The sequence below is a fragment of the Megachile rotundata genome, chromosome 4 (assembly GCF_050947335.1).
Source record: "Megachile rotundata isolate GNS110a chromosome 4, iyMegRotu1, whole genome shotgun sequence".
Lineage (NCBI taxonomy): Eukaryota > Metazoa > Arthropoda > Insecta > Hymenoptera > Megachilidae > Megachile > Megachile rotundata.
The window spans coordinates 2724520-2747159 of record NC_134986.1 but is presented as its reverse complement, the minus strand read 5'-3'; the positions used below and the strand labels follow the sequence as shown (position 1 = coordinate 2747159).

Here is a 22640-nt window from a genome sequence, read left to right as displayed (position 1 = left end):
AAGTTTCTTGTAAAATTTGTTGAAATCTATTGTAACATGTGATCAGACATGTATTTTTACCTATGACTCACAAAGTAAGCGCCAGTCGATGCAATGGAAGTCTTCCGGATCCCCAAAATCCAAAAAAGAACGCATGTCAAAATCAAAATTCGACATTAATGGAATTGTAATGATTGAGTGGTTTCCCAATGGGCAGACTGTTAACTAATACTATTACATTGAAATATTAAAAAGACTTCGTGAAAAAATTAGGGAAAAAAGGCCACAGTTGTGAAGCGATGGATAGCTGTTGCTCCGGGACAAAGCACCCGCTCACACGGCACTATCTGTCAAGCAGTTTCTGACCAGCAAAATTATTATTGTGATAGGGAATCCTCCTTATTCGCCTGATTTGGCTTCATGCGACTTTTTTTATTTCCTAAAGTTAAATTTTGCTTAAAGGGAACCCATTTCACCTCAGTTGAAGAGGTTCAGGCAAAAACGGAGAATCGTCCGAAAGGACTTCCAAAAACCTCGTTCCAGAATTGTTACCAGCAATAGCAGCGCCGAATGCATAAGTGTGTGAATGCTGAAGGGGACTACTTTAAAGGTGATAATGTCACGGAGAACTGATTCTGCAGGTACAATGATTTATTGGACTAGTCTCGTTACTTTTGTGTCACACCTCGTATTACATTGCAAGTTTGAAAACTTCACAAATTTGTATATTCGAAAATATTTGACACTATTTCTACCAAAAGGTGTCAAGAAAAACCTTTTAAATTTTAACTTAAAATTATTCTTTAAGTTGAATCATTTCTTCACAATTAATTTTTCAACTTTTCATAGATTAGTTGTTAAATTAATTCAGCGATATCGTTTTCTTCTAACTCATCCTAGATCTAGAAATGGACATATGGTATACTTATTTCTATCATGAGGTGTCCTTTAACATCTTAAGGATTTCATTACAAAACCTAATTTTAAACAATTTTTCATATAAATATCAACATCATTTTGCAGTCTGATATCAATTATAATCAGATTAGAGAATCCCCATTTCAATTGTAACGGAAAATGCAGGAGTTGCGACATAACTTTGATATTCGCTTATTTCCCGTCATGTTGTAGTATTTCAATGTACGCCGCTATATTTACATTTTGCAGATTGATGAATTAAGCTAGAATTCATAACCTGATTAAGTAATATCTAATAACAACATATCAATGTATCAATATATTCCTCAAATCATCTGCATTTAACTGATAATTTGAAATCTCAATAGTTTCAGCAATTATCTGCATTCAAACGAAAAGATGTCAAAGGTCACCTTTTGGTCGAAATAGGTATACACAAAATCCTGGTAAAAATGATGTAAAACTTGAAACAGTTTACATGTGTGAATTTCTGAGATTTCATATCGGAAAATTTGTAAATTTGAAACTTTGTACGTGTAAATTTAACAAATTTTAAATTTTAGAATTTTTACATTTGAAAATTTGAAAATATTTAAATTTGGAAGCTGGGAAATTACTAAATTTAAGAACTTACAATTTTGGAAACTTGAAAATTTTGTAATTTTTCAACTGAGAATTATATTACATACAAGATTTTTAAAACTAAATTATAATGGCCTAATCATATCAACTCGAACATGTATGGAGCATAATTAATATCTTACGGAGTAAATGTTATATTAAATTTAATTCAAAAGCAATTAAATAGTTGTTCAAGAAGTTTGTCTAAAAATTTCTTTCTTATTTTAAAGAGATGCACCAAAATGATATTTACTTGACCAAAACAATTTTTTTTATGAGATGCTCTATTAATGTATTCACTCTTATGAGTAATATGATATTCATTATATTTTCAATTTAAATATTAGACATCGCTACCAACTATTAAATTTTGTGCAATAGAAAGAATACAATTTTTGTTGGTACATTAAAATTTGAAAATTTTAGTTATCAGTGGAAAATCAATACACTGTAAATTTGTGAATAATTTTTAAGAATAGTCACTTTAAATTTATAAAAATTTATTTTGCAAATAATGTCATTAAGCTAATAAAAATTTTTCAAGAAATTAACAGGGATATTTTTTAAAATGTTAACCCTCTTAAATATTATGAAATATAATAAAATTTCAACTGCACTCGTTCTCCACATACAGAATAAGATTTTAAGATATCTAATCAATGTATTTAAAATTGATTTAGCCTAATGCTCATACAATTATTATTTGTAGGATCCTTAGTTAATCTATGATTAATCTATAATTATACAGAATTATTTCTTCAATTTATAATTACTTCTATGATGTATCTTTGGCGCCCACTATAATTCTATGATTATATGAATTTAATCAACGTGTCAGCAGTTGTGAACTTTTTTATGAGCATCGCAGTGCACTGATCGAATTACTTGAAAATTTGCAGGACCGGGAGTATCGAATATCCATTGGTAACGTCGGACTGGAAAGCATTTACAAAGTTCATTAGGCCGCGTAATTAAAGAGCGAAGTGGCGAACAATACGAGCACCATCGATGCTCGTTCGCCCTTCAAACCGAGTTTACATAACGAGTTTTAATGACTGCGAACAATCAGCTGAGGAGCTGCTATACATCCTCGTTCGTTTCCAATAATCAAAAGCAAATAGCGAATGGAGATCGAGTGTTGGTACTCGAAACCGATACCAGTCGTTTCGAAGGTTCATCGGAGAATTGTTTTTACTCTGTATCGAAGAATACTGCTCCGTTTGCTGCTATAACACCTATCGAACACGTCCCCGTCACGTGAGGCATCGGTGGTTCACGGTGTTCGTTATGGACACAGACGATCAATATTATATTTTCAATATTTCAGTATTCGTATGATAAATATTTCGATGTTCGTATTTATTAATAATTTTGTATTGAGCACTCTCAATAATGTTAACTTAATTCAGTGAACCGGGAAATTTGAGAATTTCTGGATTTTGTAAGAGCGAGCGTACAATTAACCCCTTGGGTACTGTGGGCGTTTATAGGCGCTTAGAAATTTTGCGTTTGTGATACTGAGAGCGCCTATAGGCGCCCACTTTTTTATCAACAGAGTTGAGCGACTAAAAAATTTGTATAAAAAAGAGTTATGACGGTCGTTATAACATTTGTCATTTGTACTATCCTTTGTACATAAACGAAGGATAAAAATCTATATAAAAAGGTTTTAGTTTGTTTTTTTATAAATAAGAATATTTGACTTTTTATTATAATAAATAAGACCATAATCACATTTCTTAGGAAAAATCACCGTAGCGAAAGGGTTAACTGTGACGATGGCCAGAGTCATTTTAGGGCCGTCATAAATTAGGAACTCTCAGCGAGGATTCGGACCAAATCGTGCGAGACGCAGTCGCTTTCATCCCCTCGCTAGTTGATGGTAACCAGGCCCACAGTACCGTCGAGAATGTTTTTTTTGGAAAATGCGAAATGGGGCTGCAGCCCCCATAAGACCCTCGGGAAAGTCCGAGGACGACACATATTGTTAGCGATTTTTGAATGAAGAACGCGAAGAAAAAACGGATGATAAAATTATTTGTAAACCTGTTTGGTTAAAATTTTTATTCTGTAAAATATAGGCATCCTTACAATTTGGAGATTTGAGAATTTGAAATCCGGAATTGAAAATTTAGATATATGTAAACTTGAAGATTTGGAAATATAGAAGTTCAGAAATTTTGAGAACATGGAGGATTTAATAATTTTGGGATTTAGTTTGGTAATAATTTAAGAATTTTTGGATTTATACATTTCTGAATATGGGTATTTGAAATTTTGGATATGAAAATTTGGGAATTTTAAGGTTTCGAAATTGAATTATTTTAGGAATTCAGAGTTGATAATTTTGAGATTTAATTAGCGATTTTATATATTTTTAAATTTGCGCATTTGGAATTTGAAAATTTGGGAATTTGGTGATGAGGAAATTTAGAAACTTAGGAGCTTAGAAATTTGAAAATTTGTGGTTTAAAAGACTTTTTCAAATTTTAAAATTCAGAAGTTTAGAAATTTCAAAAAGTATGAGTAGAAGATGGAAATATTGCGATTTGAAAATTATGCTTTATAAATATGCTGATTCTAATATTTGTAAGTTAAAAGTTTAAAGTTGAAAAATTTGGGAATGTAAAAGCTCTCAAACTTTTGAATTTCAAATTTAAAAACTAATAAATTTAGATGACTGATATCTTCGAAGGTTATGAATTTGGTAGTTTGTAGATCTCAATATATGGTGTCAATTTCATGACGATACTTAAATATTGACGCTACAGTATTACTAATATATTAATAATGAATGTCCTGAAATATTGAAAATATATATTGATCGTTTGAGGTCCCCATTAAAATAATTTAAATTTACCTCACTATCGATCTAAAGTTTATTAACAGACTTCAATTATTGCTGGTCCCTTCTTTTATAGAAATTTATAACGCTGCATTAACTGCATAAATGGCTATTACCGTAAATCCTGTGAATTAATTATATAATATAATGGAAAATTAGAGTTTGTTATATATGAGTCGTTCATTTTGAAAGTGGTGCAATTTCACTTTAGGCTGAAATTATTTTTAGCCGAATATATTATGGTACAATTGAGCACCGGTAAATTATATTAATACTGACAATACTGTGAAAAACTACGAACAGTATAATATTGCAGGCATAACTTCAATACGAATAAAGATCTGTGGGTCTATCTAAAAGTATCATTGCTCATTTCTATTATGAGCTTGCAAGCGAGTTCTAGTTCAGTTTCTAATAAATACTCGACAAAGTCGACAGAGTTCTTGTTTCAATAGCGGTGTACATAACCTCTTAACAATTTCACTGCTATTTGAAAATTAATTACGAATTGTGTTTTATTTTATTTTTAAAAATATGGCTCAGAATGATTTCAATAATTATAATTATTATGCAACTAAAAGTGAAACTGGTATCTGTTAATAAAAAAATAAAAACACTTTTCTAGATAATAATGTTACTTTAGTGAAATCCTCATTTTCAAAGAATGTTATTATTTTCATTATGTTCAAAAAATAGGATCCAGGAGAATTGGTAATAAAAGAATCGTGGTAAAATTAAGAAAAATAATAACTGAACAAATTAAATATAAATGTTTAATTAACGATTACAATAATTAATTCTGTAAGTGAGGCAAGTCCATTTGGGTATAATAAAACCTTTATTTCTTTTTAGTCTACAAAAGACACTATTTAATAATAAAAATGCTCTATCTAAAACCACATAATATACAAAAATTGTCCATTAATACTTACTAACATATTTTTAATTTATTGAAATGTAAACCCTAATATCTCGCAATAACAAAAAATGGAGTCGCTCCACTTTCGAAATAAACGGCTCATATAATTGAATCTTTTCTGAAGGACCATTAATTAAGGATCATAATTTTTATACTCGACGATCCCTGAGATTTTTACAGATGGTTTCTTAATTTAAAAATTGGGACAACATTCACAAATACTGTTATTACTGCCGGGACATCGATTTTAATAAAATTTCATTTGATGGGTCTGAAGTTAAAGTACGAAAAGACATTTGATTGCTTCTATCAATATATAATACTTAGTAAAACATTTAACATTTAATTTTATGATTATATTTAATTTTATAGGACTGTTATAACAGTTGTGATGGTGAAGAAGGTCAAGTAAATTCGTATTCTTAAAATTTTATTTTCTCTTTTTGTACGTTAAATTGATATTTAAATAAAATCGTTGAAACAAGAATATCAACGTTATTTTAACCAGTTAACTGTGGCGATCTTTTTGCAAAGCGCGCACCAGTGTGTGTCGCGATAATCAAGCGATAACGAGTTAGCTGTCAAGAATTTATGAATCCACCTCAAATCATTTACACTTTTTATTTGTTTATTTCATTTCGTGTTGAATTCTAAACATTTTAAACATATTACAATTTACGAATATAATTTAGTTTTCACCAAAATTACAATTTAAATATCAAATTGTAATAAAATTTTACGCATGACGCATATAGTCGTCATGATACAAAATTCTGCCACATCTCCATGACGGATATAGTCGTCAAACACACTTAACTGGTTAAGTAATAGTGAATATTATATCTGTATTCGCTTTATATTCACGTGGTCTATGCATATTTAAGCAACTTATTTACGGGAATAAGCCCTTTGAAATATAGAATACATATACCGGAATTAAATAATAAGCTAAATACTGGCTTCTAAATTTAATACTGATATCAATATTAATAGCAAGACGCATTGTTAATTAACGCTTCGAAATTTTCACTTTAATGATAATAAGTATCATAAAAAGTGTCAATATTATCACTGAGTTCATTTAAAAATACAAACAATCCAGTACCAGAATAAAAGTTGTCAAGTTTAGAGAAAGAACAAAACGGAGGTTTTAAAGGTAAAAATTTTATAACACATACGGAAAGAGTAATAATATTAAATTTATTAAAAACAGAGTTGTAATTAGTAGACACACAAAATTTGTTGTACAAAAAGAAAGTCCAATATTCTCATATATTCAAGAGTGTTCATACCCTTGGTATGAAAAATATAATAATATAGAATTATGTTTTTAATATTATTGATTTACAAATTTTCACATTTACACTCTTTTAAATGTCCAGATGTAGAACTTAAACTTTTAAGTTCACAAATTTTCAAACTTCAATATTTTTAAATTTTTATAATTTAGCAGCTAACAAAATTTTCAAAACTTCATTTTACAGACTCATAATTTTCCAAATTAAACTACGTAGAAATTTTTAAATTCACCTGTTTACAAGTTTCCAAATTCAAAAAAAATCAGAGTTACAAGCTTGTAAGGCATGTATTCCTATTTTCTAATTTGGAAATTTAAAAATTTGTACAATACAATGTACTTTTGAATATGCCAAAAAAAACTTTTAAATATTCAAATTTAATACTGATATTTTAATTGATATTTCACAAATTTCAATATTTAAAAATTTCTTAATTTTTATATCTAAAAATTTCTAGCTTTCCAAATTAAAAAAGTGTAACCATTTAGAAGTTTTTCAATTTTCAAACATACAAATTTAGAAATACTTTTAATTCTAAAAAATGCCCACTGCTACGTCCTATTAGAGATATAAGGAAAATCTATTGCATATTGAACCATACCTAAAAATTACACTGCCAATAAAATCCAGATAAAAATGAATAGACCTCATAATTTCAATAAAACCCGTTCGTATTTCATCGATTTCATCAATTCATTTCCCAATTCAATTAGCATTTATCGTTAATTGAAGACTGCTTTTTCAAATCTATCAGTAGTAAGAAATAATTCGCAAGACAGTATAAAGTGTAACAGTAAATCGGATAGAAACTGGAAAAGCAAATCCCTATGGGATAACTTATGTAATCCCCTTGAGGCCCGTTTTGTAAAGCTTTGTGCGGAAGCTAGTTTTATACGGCGAACAAAGCTTTTTCGCTGATCTGGTTAATATCACTGCTACCAAGAGCACATGGAATGCTTGGAAAATATATAGGCGGTCATGATAAATGCAGTAAAAACTATATATGTAGGTTTCTGTAGTGGCTAATCGATATTTTATGATACTCTCTAGAACGTAAGTAAGTACACGTTCGCGTGAGCCGTTGGCGAAATTTTATTTAATGGAAGATCTTATCCTGATTATTCCAGGAAGCAATCAACGAATCACCTTGCAACGTGATCGCGAAATTAGATTGCCACCTTTTCTTATGTCTTTTAAATATTTAGACATTAGAACAACTGTATTTAAACTGAATGTCTAATTGTCTCTATTGCAATAATTCATACAAAAAGTATACATACATTCATTTGACATTTTTTCAAATTTAAATAATCAATAAATAAGTATTTATTGAAGTACGTTAGTCAAAATTTAGATCCCACATTTAGAACGTAACAATAGCTGTAACAATATATAAAAATATTGTAAAAATTTGTAAAGAAAACATTTAACTTTACTTAACTGCATGTCTTATATCTTTAAAATAAAAAATATATTGATTTCTTATTTAAAATTTATCGTTAAAAAGGGAAAATTAAAAACATCGGATCTGATATGGCAACCAAAAATGTAAAAACTCGTCAGAAAAAATCGGAATATTTTGGTTTGCACGTTTTTATTCGCCATATTGAATTTTCAAATTCTGACATTACATTCGGAATTAATGAGTCAAGAAACTATTACTCAACCAAGTTTCATTATAATCTATGTTTTATATTGTTAATCTACCATATTGAATCCATTACTTCAAATTTTAAAATTCTAATATTAAATTCAAAATTAACAAGTTGCAAATCTTTTAAAAAACAAATTCCGTAAAAATCATTTCTAATAGCCATATTTTCTGTCCGCCATATTAGATTTACCATTTTAGATTTCGAAATGTTTAGAGTAAGTTCAAAATTAATTTCGTAAGATTTCAGTCGAAAATCCCTTGAAAATTCACTTTTATAGAAAGCATATTGTCATTTATATATATTCAATCCGCCACATTAGATGCACCACTTAAAATTTTTGAATTCTTATTAGGTTCAAAATTAGAAAATTGCAAAATTTGAATAGCTAGTTTCGTACATGTAACTGATTTCTGTCCGGAATTTTGTTTTTCACAATTTCTGATATTAGATTCGAAACCACTAACTACGAAAACATTCAGTTTCATTAATCTTATGAAACCTTCTGAACTTTGAAACCATTATTTATGGTCTATTGCAGGTATTTCGTGTTATTATTAATGAACAGAAAGTATCTGATTGGAAAATCCTGCAGTAACAAAAAATTGAAATTTTTAATTTTTCAAAATTATTACTTCTTTCCTGAATTTATCAATATCTAATGCGAAATAAGAAACGAAACGAAACATAACCTGCATTTGGTACTGTAGGCATTTTATTCCATGCAAAGCAGGCAAGAAATACAAGACTCTACACAATGCTCAGAAATTTACACATTATCGACAAACTACAAATTTATTTGATTAAATACTTAAAACATAAAAATGCTATGGTATTTCAAAATACAATTAAAATTAATAACGTAAAATAGCAAACTACGGTACTGTATTAAAAAATTAATTTCTAATATCTTCAATAATGCAATTCCTCGTGCATCTTACTAGATAAGGCTTCCTTACTATGACCGAAAACGGGTACATAATTTTAAAAAAAGTACTATCGTTCATTATGCCCATTATTTTTTTTTTAAATTAGATAAGTTACATTTATAAGGAAACTAAAGAATTACTTATGTTTGATGGACGTCATTTTGCTAGTTAAAGGTTAAATATATGTATATTTTATTAATAACTCTACCAATGTAATATAGGAATTAACTAAAAATTTCTTATATAAGTGCCTTATCTATTTCTAAAATGATTCGTTTTTACTAGAAAACATTCTAAATTAATTTTTGGCTATATTTCCTGTGCACAGTACCCGAAAGGATTTCCCAAGTAACCTGAAAGTTCATAACCTATATACATATCGGTTTGCCATTTTCACCCATACATTTTCCTCGATGGAATTACCGCCTTTGTGATGCGCAAATTGCCGGAAGGATCATACCGGAAGCGTCAGAAGAAGATCGTCAAGCAGGAAGTTGCAAAGGAATGAGGAATGTGTGTAGATGCCTAAGTTTGAATCAATACAATAAGTGGGCCAGGTGGGGATGTATAAGATCGCCCGAGGAGACAGAGGAACGTCCAGGAATGTGGGACAGTTTTGGTGCGTACAGAGGAACGCGCGAAATGGAACGGCCAAAAGGCGCGGTCAATTTTGGATACTTCAATTGAAATCTACCTCTGTTACATTTGAATATCGGTGCAATAATCAATAATCTCAAAGGGCAACCATTGATCGTGTCACACGAATTAATACTTACAGCTCACTAATCTGCTGTCACAGATAGCGTTATAACCGAGAATAACTAATCAAAGGATATTGCACATTGATCGTACATCAATGTCACAGATAAATGTCAATCGTTGAAGATGTCACACGAATTTGAAAGGTACATGATCGGATTACTAATTGATTAACTGCAGTAGAGTCAAACTTTAACAATTGGTACACGACCACTATGAATCAATTGAGAATAATGTTTTGGACCGGTGCCGAGTAGAGGAAGCAACGTGTGTCAGTGGGGCACTGTTTAACACTTCCTTTGCCAGATAGGACGTAAACTCATCGGGACAGTGCCCGTTATATTACATTAGACGCATATGAAGTTAATCTTATTTGTCGAAGCTTATCGTTACCGTTATAATATATCATAACGGTAAATAAATAAGGGGACGGCGTTTCTGCGAGGCAAGCAAAATCTAAGCCTGAAGCCTGTATTATATATCGGTTTAAATTATTTTAACGCTTCTTTCAAAGCAATATTTTTCGATAACGATACCTTTATTACTCATTTGAGTAATCAAGTTTTATCAGGTACTGTAAATCGAAGATAAACAAGAAAAACAGAAGTTCTTGTTCTATCATGCTAAAAATATACGAAAACGTGTACGTATGTACATATGCATGTGAATTCGTCCATAACGCCGTCACGAGACACGGCGATGTACCTAACCTGCTCTGCCGGTATACATACCTTAGACACCTTTGATGCGCGTGTCTTCAGCAAGGATGAGAGAAAAAAAAGTGCCGACGGGTGTGGGGTCGCTGTCACCGTGTCGACAAAAAGTTTTTTCGTATCGTTCGATCACATGCACGATGTCATTAGTACGGCTACTGTTCTGAAAAGGTCTGCCAAGTGGAGACGAAACGACACTTCTCGTGGCACTCGAGTGGCTACTGCTACTCTGAACACAAGACCGAACTGTCAAGAATAGTAACCGCGTCGTTTTTATAAACCCTTATGATAAATACGATTCATTCAAACGATTTTGTTAACTGAAAACGCGGCAAAATTTGGACTACCTCGAACTAAAGTCGCGGAAATCCTCCTGGAACGAGAACGTTGCGATAAACAAACTCAATGCAATCTAGACGTAATGTGCATCGCGAGCCTCGCGGCCATCACTGATTTCAACGAGCACCAACGGTTGGTGGCGCCATCGCCTCTTTGAACATAAGAACGAGGAATAGGACTATTGAGCGCGGGATAGTAGTAAACATATTTAAAAACGCGTATTGTAGAATTCTTTTTATTCTATTTATTTTAAAGTAAATATCCAGTTCTTAAGTGGAACTTATATGGGCGTGAACTTACGAAAACACTCTTATGAAAAATGCAAGTAAATTATCAAATTTACGAATTTCTAAATTTATATTTCCAAGTGCTTAATTTCTAAACATTCAGAAGACAAAACCTTTTAATTTTTCGGAAATATGTTTTCAAATCCTTAGATTTCTTAATTTATTTTGAAAACATAAATTCTCAAATTCCCAAATTTCTAAGTTTTCAAATTTTATAATCTCTTAATTATTAAATTGACGAATCCCGGAATTTAACAATTTTCATTCTTAACTTTCTAAGTCTTAAAATTTCTAAATCATCATATCTCTCAATTTCTATATTTACAAATTTTCATAAACTCAAATTTTTTAATTTCCAAAGTGCCAAATTCCTAATTTTTTAAATTCCAGTTTTCGAAGCTTTGAATTCCCAGATTTTCAGATTCCTAAATTCCCAAATCTAAAAATTCCAAAATTGGTAAATTTATAAAATTTGTATTCTAAAATTTTTCAAATTTCTAAAATCGCAAATTTTCGAATTTCTAAAAATCCAAAATTTCAAATTTTCGAATTTCTATCATTAATTTCATAAATTTTTACGTTCCACAGTTTTTGATTTTTCAAATGCTTCAAATTATTCAATATCTAAATTTTCAAAATTTGCAAATTCCCAGACTTTTTACGAAATATCCAAATTCCTCAATTTTGGAAATCTTAAATCACAAAATTTTCAAGTTTAAATTCATAATAAATACACAAGTTTAATTTTTATCATGTACAAATTCTTTTTATTTCTTACAAAATAGATAGGATTTATAAACGTGTCATTTGAATTTCATGTAACGAACCATATATTAAATATTATAGTTAAATATCTACATTATTGACAAGACGTGCTGTTGCAATTATTTTAAGTCGTGGTTTTTAATACATGGCTTCCCGAATATTCAAGTAAGTAAAATAATTTGTAGGAGTAACACACATACAGTGGTGTGAAAAAGTTTTTGGATCATTTGTTATGTTACAGTAAATAATAATATACCCCTGTTTGTAATACGTATTTTTATATATATATTTTTTATTACTATTATATTTTTTTGCAAAACATGTAAACGAAATACTAATTAGAACAAAACTGCTTTTTTGAATATATGAAAATTGTAGATTTTCTTCAATGAACTTGTTTTTTAATTGTTTTTTACATACATCATAAACTGTAAACCTTTTTAATACTAATGTTTTGTTTTTCATTTGACGAAAAATTATCAATGATCTGATATCAATATCTTTATTATTTCTTCTTGCTGTTGTATCTCGCTTTTCTATAATTAGAAATATATTTTACATTAACATTCCACTACTATACAATAATACAATATAGGGTATCTTCAAGATTGCAATTGGAGCAGAACTGATATGGTAACGTTTTAAATGATGGCGCGCAATTGTTTTTAAATACTTTTCGACTTCTTAAAACTTTATGTGACTTTTCTGAAGCTTCACAGAGGAATGTTCATAATTTATCGAACATTATTCTTCCATATTTGACAAACTAAAATAGCAATCAGGTCATAATATCTTTAACATTCAGCAATCAACATAATGACTCTCTCAATAAACCCTAATAAAAATAATCCCCTCATAAATGTAAATATTTATTTTTTCGTTCGCTATACCTTAAAGAGAAGTTCCACATACTTTGATGATGGGTAACTGTAATTTACTGAATTTTATATTCGAAAATTCGAAAAACTATATTACCAATCATGCTAGAATATCTTGAATACATAATAGTCAACAGAATTATGTATAAATAAACAGGTTAGAAACCTTAGACTATTTATTTCTTTATTTGTTGCACTACAAAAAGAAGTGCCGAGTTTTCACACCACTATACAGTTTTACAAATTCAGGTAGTAAGTACCAATAATAAATTCGTACGAATTAAAATAAGGCTGGGTCCTAAATATCCCAGTGTTCACAATTCGTGGACTTGCACTTAAAAAATCGTAACATGGCAGTGATTTAAAAACTGTTTAAAACTATGTATTACTGAGCATAAAGTCCATCATTCATAAATTCATACTTGTTCTCTTGATATCATAAAATTTCACTGTTTACTCCCGCGTAAGTAGAGTCAGTTTTAATTTATGGACCTTTTTCATTACCGCGTGTATACTGTAAATAGTTTGCACTTGGATAATTGCAAAACTCGCAGAATCCTGGTAATCCTGGCGGTCCAACTGGCCCTCTTATCCCAGGTACGCCTATCGATAAACGAAACTAAAAATATCAAAACCGCATCTTAAAAACGTGTTTGCAACTTTTTTCTCTTTACCTGGTCTGCCCGGTTCTCCCCGTTCTCCTTGTCGACCTGGTAGACCCACACCATCATTTCCAGGTGGCCCTATTAACATACATTTGTGAGAAAATATTATGAATTTAGTAAGTGATAATGAATAAGAACTGGTCTATAATACCAGGTAGTCCCCTTGGCCCCATTGGACCTTCCACGCCAACGCCTTCCGGTCCTCTGTCACCTTTCTCTCCTTGATCTCCAGGAGGACCTTGAAGACCCATGGGACCTTGTGGTCCAGGTAATCCTACGAAACCGCGCTCACCGGGTAGTCCTGGAGTCCCTGGGTCACCTATAAGGTAGTAGTGATTTAATCGATTCAACATTTACTTAGAAGATTTATGAACTCTTGGCGTATTTTTAGCACATGCATTATATATTAAAAACATGCAGAGTTAAATACTTGTCTAAATATCAAATCAACTATAGTTTTTTAGTTCTAATTACTTAGAAATAGATTTCCAAGTGTGATATTTTTTGAAGCGGAAGGTGGTCTAATTTGGGCATAACTAAATGCTTGTCTGCCTTCAAATCAACCCACGGTAAAAATCTGTTTAAAATTTGTAACATTATGATGTATTGTATATGTAGGTATACGTGATTCTTGTCATATGTATAAACGTGTGATTGTGTTGTATATGTGTCTACTTAGAGTGACATCGGTTTTATTGCTGATCTATTCTGTTTTTAAATATTGAAAATGAGAAAATTGGAAGTTTAGAAAGTTAGGTTCTGGACTTGAAATTTTAGAAATTTGAAGATTTGTAAGTTTAGGAATTTTGAAATTCAAGAATTTTAAATTTTGGAGATTGGAAACTGAAGATTTTAGGCATTTTATTTTTTAAAATTTGGATATATTGAATTTTAGAAAATTAGGAATTGGGCAATATGAAAATTTGTAGATGTTAAAAATTACAAAATTTATTGATTAAAAACTGTCGACGTTTAGGGATATGGAAATTTAAAAAATCTAAAATCGGAGAGTATTGAGATTTGGAAATTTAAGTATTCGAATTAAAAAAATTTAAATATGGAAAGTTTGGATCTAGGAATTCAGAAATGTAGGATTTTAGAAATTTTTAAATTTAGAAATTTTAGAATTTAATAATTCAAAAATCTAGAAATTAAACAATTTAGAAATTTGGAGATTAATCAATTTTGTAAATTTAAGAATTTAAGAATTTAAGAATTTAAGAATTCAGAATTTTTGGATTTCGAATTGTAGAAATTTTAGAATTTAATAACGCGGTTTGGATACTTGCTAATATGGAAATGCAGAAGTTTGAATATTTGAAAAATAGAAAATATGGAATGTTCAAAATTTAGGATACTAAAATCTAGAAATTAAATAATTTAAGAATTATAAAATTCAATATTTAAATAATTTGATCTTTTGTAAATTTGTAAATTTTAAAACTTTCTAAATTTGTAATTTTTGCAATTGGTATATTCAAATTTGAAGGTATTTTCTGTTATAGATATAGTAACGACACGACGATGTTGAGAAGAAAATGGAAGATCTACTACCATCTGCGGCACACAAGATGTAATTTGTGGTGATACAAACCTAATTTTTCTTATATGATTTCTCGTGTGCGGTGAAGAAGTATAGTAACGATTGATCTGTTATAATGCACTGAAAATACATAGGTCTGTCCTCCGATTTTAACGAAGCTTTATAGATTTGTAGAATATTTCAACTTTTTTAACTTTCCATTTTTAATTTTCTAAAGACTCATATTTTTCAATCTCCAGATCCTGAAGTTGTAAAGTCACTAAATACCAAGGCCTCAAATGCCTAAATTCCTAAACCGTCAAATTCCTACATACATTCCCGTATTCTTACTGTTCCAAATTGCAAAGTTTCAAAGGATCTACATACATCCCTAAATTCTTAAATTTTAAAATATCCAGGGTTAGATATTACTAGGCTTCTATATTTTTACACCTCCAAAATGCTAGACCATTAAATCCTTAGATTCCTGCACTTCCGCATGCTCAGATTTCAATGTTTTCAGATATCTATATTCCCAAATTCCTAGACCTTTAAATCCCTAGATTTCCAAATGTCTACATCCTCAAATCTCTAGAGTACCATATCTTTACGTCCCCCAATTTCGAGATTTCCAAATACTTATGAACCCAAATTCCCACATTGTAAAATTCCTAGATCCTCAAATCCACAGCTTTTAAAATACCTAGGTTCTTAAATTCCCAAATTCTAAATTTTTTAGATCCACAAATCTCTGAGTTTCACAAATTTCAAGATTTTAAAATCATTTTTGAATAAAACGGTTGAATTTTGGATGCACGATTGGATGCATGTCTAAAGATCAACTATGTGCTCGCTTGTTAACAAATATTTACCGACCTAGAGGTACAGAATCACGCTGTAGGATCAATGACAAATCGTTTGTTTTAACCTGTAAATTTTCAAGTGTCTAATTGAATATAGTACTACACATTTCATTTTTAGTTATTATCATCAAAATGACAAGTATTGAAATATGATTAGTTACCCCCTTAATTTTCTATATTTTTTACTTTTCCAAAGAACTATTTGCACTGAATTATAATATATAATAAAACCATACAACTTCCCGATTTGAAGTACATTTCTGTTTGTTACATTACCCTTTGTTACATTATGTTACAAATGTTCTACATAAAATAATATAGTAAGACATTTATAAAACATAGATACATTGCAGATTTCAGTCATTATTTTTAATCTTTAATCGTTGGAAATATTCGTAATGTTTTGTAATTGCAATTTTACGTTGTACCTTTGCAAAATGTTGCAAATTTTTAACATTATGTAATATTTCTTAAAATAAAACTAGTAAGTAGAAAATATTTATTCGTTGTAATTTTCCTATTATTTTTATTTATAGGAATTCAAAAATTTCTAAAAAAGATTATAAGAAAGGGTTAGTAGTTTCCAAGTCAAACTTTGCAGAATAATTCCAGATCTCGTATTTTTATATCCACAAATATAAGAAAATAGTCTTTTATTTTTGATAGTTCTACAAATCTTCAAAATTTCATCAAAATGTACGCGGGTGGTTTCGAATGTTTCCGCATTAGAGTGAAAATGTAACAATGTAAAAATGATACGTGAATGTGACTTCTATACCAAAACCATTTGGTAATGCCTTGTTTAATCCAGTGATGGGCAATTGCAAAATCTTCCTAGAAATGTTATGGTTCTGCCTGAAATTTAAATAGACCGTACTTAAAATCTCCATAGATTCTTTTTATCTTCTATAGAAGATCTATTTTTCTTTAAATTCTCCCTGAGATCTCCCCAGATTATTCTTAATATCACCCTAGTTCCATCTGAAGGATCAACTAAGACATTCCTAAATTATGAAATCTTCTTAGACTTTCTCTAGGATTTTTCTAAATTATCTCAGAATCTCCTTAAATTCTTCCTAATATCTCCCTAGGCTTTGCTTGAGTTCTTTTTAGCATCCCTATTGATGACGGTCTCTGTGGGACCTCTTTAGACTTACTGCGCGTTGTCCCTATAAGCATGCACATCAATCGGAACTTAATCTGCCCATCACTGGCTTAACTCCATAAAGTTAGTTTCAATAGAAAAGCAAAACGGAGGAAAAAGATTAAATCCAATGTAAAAGTTGAAGTCCAATGAAAATAAAGGAAATCTGAAAGGAGAAACATGTTAGGATGTTCTGTCTAGTAGGTACCTGGGATGCCTTGGGTTCCGGCTCGACCAGGACGGCCCTGTCGGGCCAGCCCTGGCAACCCGGGTGGCCCTCGTAGACCCTCTGTTAGTTCTTTCAGCTGCTCTGTGACACATGCAGGATTCCATCGTCTTTATCGGTGTATAACCACGTGAGATGTTAATCCCTGAGCGATCGATTGTTAATCGAGCAGATGCGCGCATCACGTCACTGAAGAATGCCGAGTTTAACTAAAGATGAAGATGGAATTTCAAGCAACTCATGACGGAACAATGACGACGATGATCATCGTGATATCCAGTATGATTATCGGGAACATTGTGTATATTCTTGTGCAGCGATTATTACGAAACGTTACCAGTTTCTCGTGAAAAGATACCAGAAACCCGTAACCGTATCGAATTCTACAGTTCTAGAAATGAATGCAGGCAAACAGGGGTTGGTAACCCTTTTCTTGGGGTGTACCTGGGCGACCTTGAGGACCAGGTGATCCAGGACGACCTGGACGGCCTCGACCAGGTGGACCAGGTGGACCTTGCATCAGTGCTGCCATCTCGGTCATCTGTTCTGTATACGTACGTGGCAATAAAACGAATAATTATCTTTCTATTCTTCAAATGCAAAGAATGTTCCATAAATTGGTCACATTGCACAAGGATGTTGCACACCTTTTCTAATCCGGCCATCAGTTTCTTAACTGTACAATTTTTTATTCTCGATCGTGTTAAAATATAATAAATATTTACCTCGTAGCACACTGACACATATGTCTCGAATTTCTGATTCGGTAATGCTACGTCCTGGTGATCCTTGGAGACCTGGCATTCCAGTTTGTCCTCTAACCCCAGGTGGTCCTTGTAATCCTGGAGCGCCATCCTTTCCTGGCATTCCCGGTGGTCCTATTTTACCTTCTGGACCTCGTTCTCCAGGAGGGCCTCTTTCACCTGGCTAATTTTAAATGGTAACCAGTTCGAATTCAAATTATTAAATAAACATGAAATAAAATAATGAATAAGCAAATATTAAAAAAAATAAACAAATAGTAAAACAAATAAAATGAAGATAATAAATAAAATTTCCTAATTTAAAGCACTTACCAATCCTGGAGTACCTGGCAAACCTCTAGGACCACTAACGCCTGGACTGCCAATGGTTTCCAGAATATCATTTGTACTCAACATATCGCCGTCTGATCCTGCTGGTCCTGGTGGTCCAGGAGGACCTGGAGGACCCGGAGATCCAGGTCGCCCCTCAATTCCTGGAATACCAGCACTGCCAGGCAAACCCGAAGAGCCCTAAAAATTTTGAACAGTTAGATATGGTCATTTTACAGAGTACAAAAACCTTACAGTGCTTCCAGGTAAACCACGTGGTCCAATAGGTCCTTGCTCTCCTTGTTGACCTTTGTCACCTTTTTGTCCAGGTTTGCCATCGAATCCAGGGGGTCCAGGTTTTCCAGTAAGACCTTCAAGACCACGAGGTCCAGGCGGACCTGGCTCTCCTGCTAAACCAGGTAGACCCTGTACAGGTCAAAAGGTCCGTAAAACTGGTATTATAAAACTGTTTAATTAGTGTATAACTCGGATTTAAATATACCTGTAATCCTGGAGAACCCGGAGAACCTGTTTCTCCCCGTAGTCCTGGTACACCTGGAGGACCAGCGGCTCCAGGTTCTCCTTTTAATCCTGGAAGTCCGTCTTCTCCAGGTATACCAGGAGGTCCTTCAGCACCAGGTGGTCCCGGAATAACGGAACCAACAATTGAACCAGGTAAACCTAAACAAAAGAATTATGTATATTAACACACAATTTCTGGTCAGTATTTGATTTCAAAATTCTGGTTAGTATTTGATTTTAGTACCATCACGACCAGGTTCACCGGGCTCTCCCTTTAATCCTTGACTTCCAGGCGATCCAGGAGCACCGATTTCACCACGAGGACCTGGCAACCCTTGAGAACCTGGGACTCCTGGAAATCCTGTGGCTCCCTTAGGACCAGGAAATCCAGGGAGACCTGGTTTACCGTCCAAACCAGGAGGTCCAGGATAACCTGCGTCGCCTAGTTCACCTTAAATTGAATTTAAGTCTTTAAAACTGAATTGCGATCAATCAAACGTGATAAAGCAGCTCTAAAACAGTGGAACATGGTAGAGAATTTTATGTGGTGTAGTTAAACGTGGTCCAATAGAGCATCGCTCGATACGTGTGCTGAATGTGGAAGTATATTTAAGACTTTTCACTCATGTGCACTTAGATGCAACATTCTCTTTTGGTTAAAAATGTATATAGAAGTAAGAAATATTTGCTTTTGATTATGGGAATTGTTGTTAGGAGTATACATTAAAAATGTTAGGAATTTAATTGTCGCAGCTCGAGTTATTGTGAGACAGAACTTGATTAGTGTTTGTCTACTTATGAAGGTGTTGAAGGTGCATAATTGTAACCGTTTTTTTAATAATAATTTTAATACTATTGACATAAATCTATTACTATCTGAATCTAATTCGTAATATTTTTGAATAATATAGGTAACAAACTAATTTCGTTAATTGCTTACTGTAAATTGTTTATTAAACAAAATACAATATTGCTAATTGTAATTCAAACCTATCAACAATTTTGATGATTATGTTGCAGTAATAATATTGCAAACTTACAGATATTTCAAGATTTGTATTTTTGATAATTTCATTTATTTTGATTATCGCGTATATTTGTTAAAATATAAAATAATTTCGTTAATAATTTAGATATCAATAATTCATAATTAATAATTGTATATCGCAGCAGGATGCAACACAGGATTAATTTATTTATGATCATAATTTTACAAAAATTAAATTATTTTTTAAATTCTTCTTTAGAATAAAATAGTTCGTCTAATGATAAAGTATTTGAATGATTGCAATTAGATAAATTAAGAACTGCTAGTTGTTTCTCTCGTAAGAATGGCATACATTTGACGATTAATAAAAGGAATGGGGTTTGCGAGTATTGCAGTAGATTGCAACGAATTGATTTACAATCACTTTGAATGGTTGTATTTAGGTCGATGCCTTTTCAACATCATATAGTTTTCACGTCATCCATCAGGGAAGATTGGGATCATATCTTTTGCGCTTAGTAACCAAAGTAGTAACCAAAAATCATAAAATGTCCAACAATTATCGAACAAATACAAAATATTAAATTAAAAATTGTATGTGAGTCGTTTATAGTGAAAGTGGGGAAAGATAAAATACAATAAAATTTGTATTGTTGTATAAAACACAAAAACCTAAAAGATATAGGAAATTAAATTTTGTTACTAGTATATCAGATTTACCTTCATCACTAAATATCATATAACTCTTATATATTATTTACGTATATTATAAATATTAGTTCCTTAAAAACAATTTACATGTAGGCCATAACTCTACCACTATAATTTTCATGAATTTTTAAATAGTAACGATTTTTAAATATTACTATCACGTGAACGAAATTAAAAAAAATTGTTATTAAGAAAGTGCAAAAATATTTATTTAAAATGAAGTGTAATTAACAAAATATTTCACTGGTATATGTTAATAGCACCAAGATATTTGTTATGTATAGTAATACTAAATCATAATGAAACATTAAAACAATTCAACCAATTAAAATGAGTAATTATAAGAATGAACAAAATATATGGATTACAATAATTCTTCAATTTAAAAATGTGATTGTGCATATTTTTAATTACTTCAAACTTTTTTTCATTTATTGAAATTTCTTCACTAACTTGATTCCAGAATTCCACACTAGCTTCTTTTAGTTCTAAAATATTTTAAAAGTGCCACTTATTTGCACAAATATTCCGTACTATAATACCCCATAGATTTGCAATTGGATCTTGGTCTAGAAAGTTTGCAGGCAGTTTCAATAAATTCATGTTAAATGTTTCAAACTTTAAACCATGCTGCGGTTTCGCGGCTTTTATACACCGAGGTATTGTTTTGCTGATGAAATTTGTTGATAGAAAATGACTTCTTAGAATGTCAGTGTAATCCACGCCATTCTTAAAATAGGAAAAACTAATTTAAGTTTGTTTCTGGTGGAGAATGCACCCTACGTGAAATTATGTTCAGAATCTTTATAATATACATGAGTATACTCGTACTTTAAAAATATATATGAACCGTCCAAACTGAATTTTTTTTTGTAAAAAAAAAAGTAACTTCAATTAAATAGAGAATATTTTAAAAACGTAATTACCTCTTGATGTATTAGCGTTTAAAAATAACTTACATTGTTCCATATTCTATTTATTGTATTCTACTGTTACTTGGATATTCTATATTGTGGAGTTTCAAAAGTATAGATACAAATATAATTTTCTGATTTATGGATTACACTTAAGGACACGATCCATAAAAAATGCCGTATCCATATTTCTTCGTAACTTTTTAATGCGTTGCTCATATTTTCTACAATTTGCTGTTCAGCTCGTTACGATAAATGCTTTTTAAAGCTTTCCTTCTTACTTTTCCGATATTTAGTAATACTATAATTTACAAAGGTTTGCTATTATTGTTTCCTTAATGAGTTTGATATCACTGTAAGAGATCATTTAAACTTATGTGCCATTTTTTACATTTCTTTCCTTTCAGATTGGACTTGTTCTTTCGTAAGATAGCTGTAGCATAATATAAATCAATTCACCAATTATTTAGATTAATTAAAAATCTTTATTTTCACTAAAAATATTATGTCAAGATTGATGATATGTGTTGAGAATGAGATTGTTGAGCACGTTTCAAGATCATTACGAGGTGAAATCAATAAATAGACAATATATTATGTTCTCTCTAATATTACGCCATTTTTGTTTAAAACGTATTTGATATCATTCAAATCTTTCGAAATATTTTAGTGCTTTCATATAAACATATACAAATGCAACAAATATAAGTGTTTGTAAATAAATATAAACACTTGATGATTGTAAATTGTAAATAATATTAAAACGTCGATTTTTTTATTTTACCAGCCTTATTTTTAAGATTATCTATTCTTTATATGTGTATAAGGAAGCCAGAATAAGTGGAAACATGTTGGTTAAATAGTTGAAGCCATTAAAACGATTGTGCACGACCTTTAAATACGCGGCTGTTGACACACTTTATTGGGTAGAATCATTTCTTCAAAAGTGTCAATGACCTTTTGCAACATTACATTTAACGCGTTAACTTTGTCAAGTTAACGCCGTTCGAATGTCATTTTTACTTATCTGACAAGAGCTAAATGTTTGAAACAAGAATGAAAACAGAAAAACATCATTCTGCAATGAAAATTAAAAGTGTTCACGAGTGA

At 31.0% G+C, this 22640-nt stretch overlaps 2 protein-coding genes and 1 long non-coding RNA gene across 8 annotated transcripts in view; 1 reads left to right on the top strand and 2 right to left on the bottom strand.

Moving 5' to 3' along the window:
• LOC100883379 (dystrobrevin beta) overlaps positions 1-11101 on the bottom strand; it is a 54109-nt gene extending 43008 nt beyond the window's left edge. The window contains exons 1-2 of one of the 3 annotated variants that reach the window (XM_076531403.1): positions 10981-11101; positions 10652-10862 (exon numbers count right to left, since the gene is read on the bottom strand). The gene's annotated coding sequence lies outside the window, so the exon portion shown is untranslated. Of the gene's footprint in view, positions 1-9937; positions 10079-10651; positions 10880-10980 lie in introns of those variants that run through there. The other 2 variants (XM_076531402.1, XM_076531404.1) reach the window with 2 other exon arrangements.
• On the top strand, positions 9945-18531 carry LOC143264403 (uncharacterized). The gene is made up of 3 exons (XR_013038130.1): positions 9945-10066; positions 15073-17876; positions 18392-18531. It is a non-coding gene; the product is annotated as an uncharacterized LOC143264403 (long non-coding RNA).
• LOC100881841 (uncharacterized) overlaps positions 11999-22640 on the bottom strand; it is a 55326-nt gene continuing 44684 nt past the window's right edge. For 2 of the 4 annotated variants that reach the window (XM_076531396.1, XM_076531397.1), the window contains exons 11-19: positions 19162-19368; positions 18898-19076; positions 18651-18821; positions 18399-18596; positions 18048-18249; positions 17767-17868; positions 13719-13886; positions 13577-13645; positions 11999-13505 (exon numbers count right to left, since the gene is read on the bottom strand). In XM_076531396.1, the coding sequence (XP_076387511.1) occupies positions 13387-13505; positions 13577-13645; positions 13719-13886; positions 17767-17868; positions 18048-18249; positions 18399-18596; positions 18651-18821; positions 18898-19076; positions 19162-19368 (1415 nt within the window). In that variant the 3' untranslated portion in view covers positions 11999-13386. Of the gene's footprint in view, positions 13506-13576; positions 13646-13718; positions 13887-17304; positions 17407-17766; positions 17869-18047; positions 18250-18398; positions 18597-18650; positions 18822-18897; positions 19077-19161; positions 19369-22640 lie in introns of all 4 variants that reach the window. The other 2 variants (XM_076531398.1, XM_076531399.1) reach the window with 2 other exon arrangements.